The 10,991-nt window shown below is 55.5% G+C and overlaps 1 protein-coding gene and 1 long non-coding RNA gene across 3 annotated transcripts in view; one reads left to right on the top strand and one right to left on the bottom strand.

The window, feature by feature from the left end:
* Positions 1–10,991, top strand: part of CAMK4 (calcium/calmodulin dependent protein kinase IV) — a 129,340-nt gene that overhangs the window by 93,834 nt on the left and 24,515 nt on the right. The window contains exons 7-8 of the mRNA XM_006161106.2: positions 5,184–5,259; positions 7,303–7,429. Of these exons, the coding sequence (XP_006161168.1) occupies positions 5,184–5,259; positions 7,303–7,429 (203 nt within the window). The remainder of the gene's footprint in view (positions 1–5,183; positions 5,260–7,302; positions 7,430–10,991) is intronic.
* LOC102479108 (uncharacterized) lies at positions 7,666–10,963 on the bottom strand. 2 transcript variants are annotated; one of them, XR_336376.3, is made up of 4 exons: positions 10,536–10,963; positions 9,845–10,433; positions 9,660–9,757; positions 7,666–7,737 (listed from the first exon to the last, which is right to left on the bottom strand). It is a non-coding gene; the product is annotated as an uncharacterized LOC102479108 (long non-coding RNA). The 2 variants fall into 2 exon arrangements; XR_336375.3 differs by having other exon boundaries at positions 9,660–10,433.

Genomic DNA, 10,991 nt, shown 5'->3' with positions numbered 1-10,991 from the left:
TCTTGGGATCTTGGCATGCACGTGTGAGTTTAAGCCACCGGGTCCAGGACTCGAACCGCGGTCGACTACGTGGGAGTCCAGTGACATAGCCATTACGCTAACTGCTGGAGAGTTTTTTTTGGCTGTAGGGCACGTGCGGTCGCCAGACAGAGAGAGAGAGAGACAGAAAGCGAGAAATCACCCCCTGGGGGGATGGCCACGCCGCAATCCCTTCTCCTCCATTCTCCTCTTGGGATCTTAGGCACGCATGCTCTCTCGTGCCCGGCATGAGTTTAAGCCACTGGGTCTGGGACACAAACCGCAGTCGACTACATGGGAGTCCAGCGACATAGCCATTACGCCAACTGCTGGTCCCCACACTTCCGGTTCTTGGCTTGACTTCCTGGCTAGCGCCTCCCCTGCGGCCAAGTTCCATGGTGGCAGGGCCTCTGGCTCCCGTCACTCTCGCAGGGCCCCCTGCCTCCACACAGCGGTGCCGTTGACGCTTGGTGACGGACTCAGTGAGCAGTGAATGACCCTGTTGACTTCATCTCCCGAGTTCCCCAGGTTTGGCTTTTCTCAGAAAAGAAGTAGCTTGAAAAAGCCTCTGGTAGAGACTGTCCCCCCAGTTTTACCTTAGTAAGTAGGAAAGGACCTTAAAGCTCACCGGTGGCACCGACTGAAGTCAAGGTCCTGAAATCGTTGGAGACGAAAACCGTTCCTCTGTTTTTCTTCCAGAGCTTCAGGAAGGCCAATCTAGCTCCCGGATCCGTCCGTGCGCCCTGGCTTCACCCGGGGCTTTTCATTTCAGGACCATTTTGAAAACTGGTTAAGATGATTTTATTCAATAAATGGAGTCCGTCTCCGTATCCAGGCGGACCTTCAATGTCTAGATGTTTGAATGACGCCACGATCTCGGAAGAAGGGGAGTCTAACTAGGTGCCAGGAGGGCGGCACTGCTGAGCCTGGTGCCCAGGGACGCGTGGGTTTGGTCTCCCTGTGGGCCTGCGTGGCCTGGGCTGGAGCACCCGTGACCCTGCCTGGCTGGAAGGGGGCAGAGCTGCGTGAGGCCTGGTCGAGGGTGCTCCTCCTCCTCCTCCTCCTCCTCCTCCTCCTCGCTCATGAAAGGTGGAAATGAACATACATGCATATGTACATGCGTACATACTCAGGTGCAGCATACGTGGTCCAGGCGGTGTGTGGTGAATAAATAGCATAATTAAAGTTTGGACTTTTTTGTGTAATTTGTATATTCAGTTAAAATCACTTTTTAATTTTTGTTTTATTTTTAGTATTTTTGCTATAGTGCATGTGAGCTCAGCAGAGAGAGACAGAGAGAGAGGGAAAGTGGGAAATCAGCCCCTGGGCAGAATAGTCACACTGCAGTCCCTCCTCCTCCCTTCTCCTCTCAGGATTTTGGGCACGCACACACACATGCCCAGAGTGAATTTCAGGCCACCAGGTCTGGGACTTGAACCGTGCTGTCAGTCATGTGGGATCCAGCCCCACCACCTCCACACCACCAGCTGTCCCTGAGTGCTTTTCTTTGAAAGGGTAAGGCTGGCATCATGGGCATTCTAAGATCGTTTCCCAGAATGATTCTGGGAGCTCCGTAGCATTTAGTGGTGTGTGCATGCTTGTCCGTCTGTCAGGGTGCCTGACGTGTAGCAATCCTCCTGCCTCGGCCCCCCGGCTGGGGCCACAAACACCACACGCAGCTTTTCAGATGCCATCTTGCTACGTTGCCCAGTCCCCTCGAAGCTCGTGACCCTGCGGCTCAGCTGCCTGAGTCACTGGATTGCAGGTGCCTGTGAGCTGGGTGGGGAATCAAACCCAGGCCTCACACGTGGCCCAGCCTGAGGCACATGCATCTTTGCCGTGGTGGCAGGTCCTCATCTCGTGTCTGATCAGTAATGTGATGAACGAGGCCGTTTTAGGAAGCAGTGAAACTGCGGACCCACTTAACGACAGCTAGAAGTCAGCCTGTGCTTGCTGACTGCTCCAGAAAAGGGGCGTCCACGGCCTCCCTGTGTGTTTTCGGAATTGTTTGACATGTTGGGATGATTCTTTTCTCCGTCTGCTTTGTTTATTTTGTCTGGTAATGAGGGAGAGGGAGGGACGCCTGCCCAGGTGCTCATGGCATCGAACGGTCTGCTAGCTGGTGTCTTCATGAACGGAATGAAGTGAAAGTCGCCACCATGCCTCACTCGGAGAGGTGGCAGATCAGGAGACCTGTTTGTGAGGACATTTGTCCCCGGGACACTGGACGCGCCGGTGTGCCCGAGTCTGGGGTTTGTTCTAGGGAAGTTCTGGCTCTTGGAATGGGTTCAGGCAGGTTGCTGAGTGTGGCCTGCTGGTCAGAAGAGAGCCAAGCTTGCATTAACTGGGGACTGAAAATGGTGAGCTCACTGAGAATGGCACCTACTTTCGTCCAGGTGTTTGGATTTTATATCACTCAACCTTATATTATGATTTAGAATGATGAAAACTTTTTAAAACGTCTCTTTAAGAGAAATGTATTGTAGAGGGTGGAAACACCCTGCATTCCTCACTCAGTCACTCTGCAGCGGGAATCCCAGTAGCTCACGCACCACGCAGCAGAACGCCGTCCAAAGAGCAAGCCCTCGCCGGTGCTAGGCCGGCTGGTCAGGAACCGCCTGTGCCACCGGAGACCCAGCGCCCTCTGACTGGGTCCGACGAGCACTTCTCCACTCCTCGGGCTGAGCCTGGGTGCAGCGGTGGCAGAGAACACCCGGCCCGTGTCTCTGTCAGCACAGGGTGGGCGGGCCGGTCACGAGGACCACAGGCTGTCCCCACCGGCAGTGCAGTGACCTCTCTAGGAGAAGCGGGGACTCGCCTTAGTCTGTTCTCTGTTGCTCAAAACCAGAATCCCGTAGACTGGGTCGTTTCTGAAGAGCAGAGGTTTATTTAGCTCACAGTTTTGAGGTTCAGAGTCAAGGGGCCACGTCTGGGAAGGGTCCTCTTGTGGGCAGGACCCGAGGTGGTGGAGCACCCCGCGATAAGGGCCCCAGCCTGTGCACACTGCAGTGCGTTCCTGTGTCCGTCTCACCCCTCGCCTGCCCGGGCTCGATCATGGCCCCCATGATGACTTACCCCGAACCCCTCAGACAGGTCCACCTCACTCCCAGGCACGTTAGGTTGCCACCCCCTTAGTACCGTCACCTGGCTCGGCAAATGGCGACACGTGAATATGAGGAGACATGTCTAAGCCAGAGCAGGGGGTCGCAGGCCCCGCGGGTGGCGTGCCAGTCTCTGTCCTCGGTCCGCACGGGAGCGCTGAGCAGCCGCGTCTTTCCTGATCACAGCGCAGCAGGTTCACGTCGGAAGCGCGTCGGCAATCAGCTGCTCCATTTTAGATTTTAGAGGTAAAAACCAAGACCCAGCAAAGACAAAAGACCTTCCCTGACGCTTTTCTGTGTCTATGTTTAAATGTTAGTGTGAGACTTGATGGCGTTTGAGGCCGGATCCGGATTAGGCTGCGAGGACCCGGGAGAAAAGACGGGCAGACACGCACGCGAATCGGCGGGCGGCAGCTCGGGGTGGCACCCACTCCATGCCCTCCGCGCTCCGATGAGCAAAGCCTTCGCCTTGGGGCCTCCGTTGTGGGGCTGCTGGGGCTCGGGGCACCTTCTGTGAGGGACAGACTGCCCAGGGGCCGGGAACGCCTGACCAACAGCACGGTGATGCTGGCATGGAGCGTGTGCGTCTCCAAGTCGCGTTGGCTAGCTCTTAGAAGGGATGTGCCCCGGAGTGGCTGACCCCACAGCCAGGGGAAGCCCAGCTCCAGGGACGGGACGGCGCTCGGAGGGCGCACCTGGGACCACCATGTCCCTGCCGGAGGGCACACCCGTCTCCCCGAGTGTCAGGGAACCTCTGTTCTGCTGGAGAGAGACTCCTGACAGGAAGAGTGGCAGGGGCAGTTCAGGAAGGTGGCCGCAGAGAGGGCCCAGGGCTCTTCCTGTTGATCAGATCTAGAGAGCCCTGTGAGCACCCCTCTCCCAGCTGATGGCCACACTGCCCCCCTCTGATGGCCACACCACCCCTCTCTGATGACCACACCACCCCTCTCTGATGACCACACCGCCCCTCTCTGATGACCACACCACCCCTCTCTGACAGCCACACCGCCCCTCTCTGATGACCACACCGCCCCTCTCTGATCCACCCACCGCCCCTCTCTGATCACCACACCACGCCCCACTGAAGACACTCTGATGGCCACACCACCCCTCTCTGATGACCACACCACCCCTCTCTGATGACCACACCGCCCCTCTCTGATGACCACACCGCCCCTCTCTGACAGCCACACCGCCCCTCTCTGATGACCACACTGACCCACACTTCTCTTCAAAGCAGGAGCAGGTTGCCCTGGACTGTAGGTCTCAACCCAGTTGGCAGATCTCTCTTTTGGTTTTCTCCCTTTGTTACAAGTTAGGGAAACAGCACCCCCAATCCTGAGTGCCAGTGACTGGACCCAGTGAACTGCCTTTTCAGAGCCAGAGTGTCATAAAAACGTGAAAGCTCTTGCCACTCTGCTCCGGGGCCGTTTCCTGGCTGGGAGACCTTCCCTTTCACAAAGGTGGAGCACTGCCAGGAGCGCCTGCTGTCACAGCAAGTCCCCTCTCAGTTCACGATCCCAAGCTGGCTGGGGTCAGTCATTCTCTGGGGACCAGGACCTACATGCAGCTCTCAGCGCAGAGACGCATGCCAGGGTCCGTCCCAGCTCCTGTCCCAACACCCTAAGGAGACAGCTGGAGAGAGACCGTCCTGCCCACCGTCTGCCCTGGTCCCTGCCCGACCGTTGTCAGACTGGCTCTCCGGCACCCCTGCTCCAAGCAGCGTGGCCCTCGGGGAGCCAGTCATGCCTTCTCCCCTTCTGGGCTTAATTCTCCTGTTCTGAAGTAAGGAGCCGTTGGTAGAAGGGTACAGCTTTATCGATCTAACTTGAGCAGTATCATGATGTTTCAGTGTGGAATATTAAAGTCGATAGCGTGATTTTTATGCATCCCCAAATCTATGAGAGTATAATCTCTCCACTGAAGTAGACCTAAGAAGTTGCAGTCTCACACGGAGGTTGAGAGAGAAGGTTGGGTTTAAAACTGCCCTAAGTTTTGTTGAATTCCTCTTTCCCGCACTGCTCGTTGGTAGAGTGTTTAACAGGCTTTGTGCTCTTTCTGCAGCGCCTGAGATCCTCCGGGGCTGTGCCTATGGGCCCGAGGTGGACATGTGGTCTGTAGGAGTAATCACCTACATCTTGTAAGTATGCAAACTGCTTGTCTGCGCCGTCGTTTTCTAGGTCCCTGCGACGCTCGTGAGGCTTTCTATCACATTCTCAACGTAGCTGGGGACAGAATTTTCTGAAAGTGAGCACCGCTTTTATTTGATCGTTTCCCTGGGGCTTTTCTGCGTGTCCTCTGCTGTGCGGCGCGGGGCAGACTGGGGGCAGCCCGTTACTGGAGCACAGCGGGGAATGCGGAAGCCCAGTCCGCCTGGCGACCTTGCTCCGATTTCACGTGGTTTCACCTCATCTAAAATAAACAGCCTGTTAGTTCCCAAGCAAGTTATGTGTAGACTGGCTCCAGAACAGCGGAGAGAGAAAGCCTCCTGCAGTGGGACATGCCTAGGACATGAGGACCTGCTTGCTCCCAGCAGCCCACCGTATTCGGGTGTACGTGAAGTTTCCATGTTCTGCACGACCAGGCTGGCTCGAGAGAATCTGAGAAGATGTCTTTACTGGACTCGTCTCGCCGGCTCCCGCTTCTCCACTGTGACACGTGCACCACACGCCTGACACGGGCCCTGCCGTCCGTCCCCCTAGGTCCCTCGATTTCAGGCCCTCCTTTACCCAGCAGCCGAGGTCCCAGGCCAGCACTGGCTTCTCCTCTCTCTCTTTAGGACACCTTATAGTTCCTCCCGCCTTTCCCCACGTCCCACGGCAGGGAACACAGTGGAGCGGCCCTCAGCTGTGCAGCGCGGGGTCCACGTTGTGTGAGGGTGACGTGCCTCTGGGCTGCGTGCTGCTGCAGGCGGCATCCATGCGCGGCATAAGGCATTTCAAAAACCGTCCTCTGGCCGGGCGCATGTGCATGCGTACCCAAGATCCCGAGAGGAGAATGGAGGAGAAGGGATTGCGGCGTGGCCATCCCCTTCCTCCCGCCTCTCCCCCCTGCCTTTCCCCACTCTGCCCTGCCGTGGGACGTGCAGGGAACACAGTGGAGCGGCCTTCAGCTGTGCAGCGCGGGGTCCACGTTGTGTGAGGGTGACGTGCCTCTGGGCTGTGTGCTGCTGCAGGCGGCATCCATGCGCGGCATAAGGCATTTCAAAAACCGTCCTCTGACAACAGTCTCAGGCCTTCTTTGATTGTTCTGAAATCCAAACTAAAAGAGAATGGCAATAAATACTCTTCTCCACAGAGAACCAGCTACATAAAATTGAGTGAAGAGTCTTCTTCCCACTTTTATATTTATTCGTTTGTTTTTTGTGAGAAATGGAGAGATGGCATCCCCACCCCACCTCGGCCAGCCGGGCTCCTGTGCATGCGCGAGCTCAGGGTGCTCTGAGTCCCGGGGTGTGAGCCCCAGCCTTCCCATGGGGGTCGCTCCGAGCATCACACCTTACCCCGCCTCCCCATGCAGCCCTTCCACACACTTTTCAATCTTTCTCATTTCAAAATCTTAACTCTTCCACTTTATATGATTTGAACTTTAACCAGAATCTGTCTGGGTTCTCAATTTCTGTGAAAAAAAGTCCATGGAACGTCCCTGGCATAGGGCCTGTAATAACGTTGGCTTTTGTCGTTGTCCCTTTGTGTGTCATCATTACTGTTATGACCGCTTAGAGATGCTAAGTGGGGGCACCAGCAGGTGCTGAAGGCGCTGGACTCTCTCCCACATGGCCAACTACTGTTTGAGTCTCAGGCCCGGCGGCTTGAAATTCATGCCAGGCACGTGTACGTGTGTGTCCAGATACCAGGAGGACAGAGGAGGAGCAGAGACTGCAGCATGGCCGTGACTTCTCTCACTTCCCCTCACTCTCTCTCTCTCTGTCTCTCACATGCCCTATGGCAAACACCTGAAAAGAAAATAATAAATCTAAATTGGTTTTGTATTCACTCTTCCTGAAGATGTGACTGCAAGTCCCACGGCCAGTGGTGAGTGAGGACGAGGCTGTGTATGTGCAGAGTGTCCTGGCTTTTGGAGCAGGGCGCTGTGGGAACGGAAGTCTAGGGTTTCTGTAGAAATTTGATAACATAGGCTCAGGCTTTTAGAGACATTTATTGTCTGTCTGTTGCCCCTGCAGGCTTTGTGGATTTGAACCGTTCTATGATGAAAGAGGAGACCAGTTCATGTTCAGGAGAATCCTCAACTGCGAGTACTACTTCATCTCCCCCTGGTGGGACGAAGTGTCTCTGAATGCCAAGGACCTGGTAAGTGCGACCGAAACAAATTAAATTCATTATTAACCAATTAATAGGCAATGCCATTTAAAAACCTTCGCTCCTATGAAGTAGTTCTTTTCCATTTTAAAGTTTATTTTTTTTTTAAGAGGCCAGTCCACGGCCTGGTAGTTAAGGCGCTATGAAGTAGTTCTTTTCCATTTTAAAGTTTTTTTTTTCTTAAGAGGCCAGCCAATGGCCTGGTAGTTAAGGCAGCCAGACCCCTCTTGGCCGACTGTGCAGTTCCAGTCCTTGACCCGGCAGCTGCAGGGGCATGCCGACAGCACGTGCCCAAAATCCTGAAGGGAGAAGAAATGGAGAAGGGTTTACGGTGGGACCATCCCCCAGGAGGTGCTTGCTCATGTTCTCTCTTCCTGTCTCTGTGTCTCTTCAGCAAGTGCACATACCCTCTGGCAAAATTTTTTTCAAAAGCATTTTTCCTGAAACAGTACACGTTAATATATCTTCCTTATAAATAACGAAAAATGATTATTTCAAGTCATCACTAGCTGAGTTACAGGAAGTTAGTACTGCAGTATTAAAAGAGCTTTTAGGGACTAGCAGATGGCGTAATGGTTACGTCACTGGACTCCCATGTAGTTGACCGCAGTTCAAGTCCTAGACCCGGCGACTTGAAACTCATGCTGGGGCACATGTGCATGCATGCCCAAAATCCTGAGAGGAGAATGGAGGAGAAGGGATTGCGGCGTGGCCATCCCCCTGGGGAGTGATTTGTCACTTTCTGTCTGTCTCTTTTCCTGCAATCACATGTGCCCTATAGCAAAAAAAACCTCTGGAAAAAAAAAAAAGTTTCATACCTGGTCAGTATAGAGTCTTGCTTATAAAGAAAACTGTGGCATGTGAATTCAAATGTAATAGACACACACCCAAAACTATTTCGACGTAATTTGCTATAGCCTAGATTCAGTGATACTTCCAAAGAACAATCTCGCTTCTTTAAATTTCGTTCAAGTTTACTAAAATGTTCTGGTAGGAGTGCAAACCTGCTCTGCCTCCCTGGTGTCATAAACGAGTCCCGCCGTTCACTGCCTCACTTTGCTTGCCTGGCTTACACTGCTCGCGCAAGCTTGTGGTGAAGTTCACTCGCATTCCAGATCCCTGTACCCCTGAGAGGTGGTCCACGTGTTCTAAAGCCCAGAGGACGCTAGTGAGGGATTGAAACATTCACGGCTCTAGAAAAATCCCAGAAATAACCAACGCTGGCCTTTGGATCAGAGAAAGCTGTCCTAGGGCGCTCAGAAGCCACCCAGTCCTGCCCGCGTTGTGGAGAACGTGCCAAAGGCAGGCGGTGAAACCACTGCCCCGACCTGCAGCTGCCTGGGAGAGACATGTTAGATCGGACCCAGGCTGTCACCCCTCTCCAGGCCTTCCCCTTCAGGCTCTTCTGCCCTGCCCTGTGTCCTTTCACAGCACAGATCCCTCAGGAGAACTCGCTGCTCTGAGTGTCTGGGAAGACAGGCGACGTGGGTGACTCGGGACTGCCACGCCGGCTTCTCTGTCGTCTGGCCCCACACTCCTGAACGGCCCTTGGGTCCATCCACTTCTCTCCAGCCCACCACTACACCCAGTCCTAGCCACCACCCTCTACCACCGGGACTTCTGCCCAGACCGCCCATCTGGTGTCCCTGCCTTCTCATGCCCTTCCCAAGTACTCTGTCCACACAGGCTTCAGTGGGCGGAAGTATAAGCCCATCAGCTCCTGACACCTCCTGCTTTGAGTCTCCTGAGAGAAACTCCAAACTCCATCAGGAGAACCACTTGTCACTGCCGGGTCTGGAGCCCGGTGCTGGGCGCCCTCTTCCAGTCCGAATCACCTCAGGGCCTTGCTTTGCTCGCTCTTCACCCCAGGACAGTCTTCCAGCGCCCCACAGTGCAGCTGCCCTGCCCTGCCCTGCCCTGCCCTGCCCTGCACTGCCCGGGCTTCTGGTGGCCTTGCCACCCTGTGCCCTGCTTCCCCTCCCCTGCTTGCACCTTCTCCCCACTCTGCACCTTCTCCCCCTGCCCTGCACCTTCTCCCCTGCCCTACACCTTCTCGCCGCTGTTCACCTTCTCCCCTCTGCTCACTTTGTTTGTTAGGGAGCTCTAACCCCCCAGGCCTAGCTGCTGGACACTTTCCCGTGGGCGTGGTCTGACCCTGACTCTCCCCCTCCTCCCACGGTGGCCTTGCTCCCTTTTCCCAGGCCCCCTTCATGGTGCTCACCATGGGTGTTTTCATGCTCCCCTGACTCGCAGGCTGGATGGTGAACTCCGGAGAAGGCAAGCCGGTGGGCACAGGCCTATGTGGGTACATCGTCCAGGCTCCAGTGTGTAACAAGGGAACCAGGAGTCAGGATAGAGGAGTGTGGACTTGGACACACCTGGACTCTCCTGCTCCCCTTGTCATACCTAGAAGCGTGACCTCGGCCTGGTCCCCAGCCTCTCTGTGCCCTGGTTTTCTCACTTCCGAGGGCCATGGAACCTCCAGGTCTCACGAGACTTCAGGGCCGTGTCGCCTGTTCATGAGCTAGCCGACTAACTGGTACCTTCCTTATGGAGCCCCCTTCCCCTTCTTTCCATCCCTCGTAAGACTGCGTGGGTGTGGGTGAGCCGTGGTTTCCTTCCCTCGGCCAGGGCCCGTCCTGGTTCCTGGCTGCATACAACTTCACAACTAGAGAATCCCACGTCCCGTGAGCGTGTGCTCACAGCAGGCCCCACGTCTCAGTCTCAGGGCCACGAGCAGAGGCGTGTGGGCTGAGTGGGGAGCTGGGGGAGGCTGACGGCGAGGCTCCGAACGTGAGTGCTGGGGAGGCCGCCGGGTTTCTGCAGCCGTCGGCAATAGTTCAGTGCATCTTCTAAGGTAAAGCTTCATGGTAACAGCGTCAGCAGGTGGCATGACGGTTGGGGCACTGGGTTCACACGTGGCCGATTGCAGTTCGAGTCCTGGACCTGGTGGCTTGCCTTCTCACTGTTCCTCTCTCTGGTGAGCGCATGTGCCCTATGGCAAATTTTAAAAAATTGATAATAATGGTGAATAAAGTAAAATAAACAATTCTTTGCACGGAGATTAATAGTGATGTAGGCAAATTTGGATACTTACTGACTCCCAGTTCGTTCTGTATTTCCTCGAGGGGCGTGGAGGGACTGGGAAGCACCTGACTGTCCTGGCGTGGCAGGGTCGGTTCCGTTCACATACGTATTCGTGGGCGTGGCCACAGAGGGTCCTGCCACAGCTGTGGGGTCTTCCTTGACGACCCTGCATTCTTGCCCTCCCCCACCTCCTCGCAGCTTTAACCCCAGTGGCCTCACGTCTCTGCCCTCTACACGTCCAGGGTGTCTGTGAGAGACAGACACAGCCGGGCCAGGAAGAGAGAGCAAGTGATGCCATCCTATCTGTGAGCTGTGCTAGTCTTAGGGGATGACAGCTGGAGGCCACTGCGATGGTGAATCGCCACAGCCCCTCCCGTGCACGCCAGTTGTGTCAGGAACCCCACCCTCCCGCGGCTTGTCCTGGCCCCGCCCGGTGTCCTGCCCACCCCGTGTCCTGGCTCCCACC

Source organism: Tupaia chinensis, unplaced genomic scaffold, assembly GCF_000334495.1.
Source record: "Tupaia chinensis unplaced genomic scaffold, TupChi_1.0 Scaffold138235_1, whole genome shotgun sequence".
Lineage (NCBI taxonomy): Eukaryota > Metazoa > Chordata > Mammalia > Scandentia > Tupaiidae > Tupaia > Tupaia belangeri.
The sequence above is the reverse complement of the archived record's forward strand: the minus strand, read 5'-3'. Positions and strand labels throughout refer to the sequence as shown.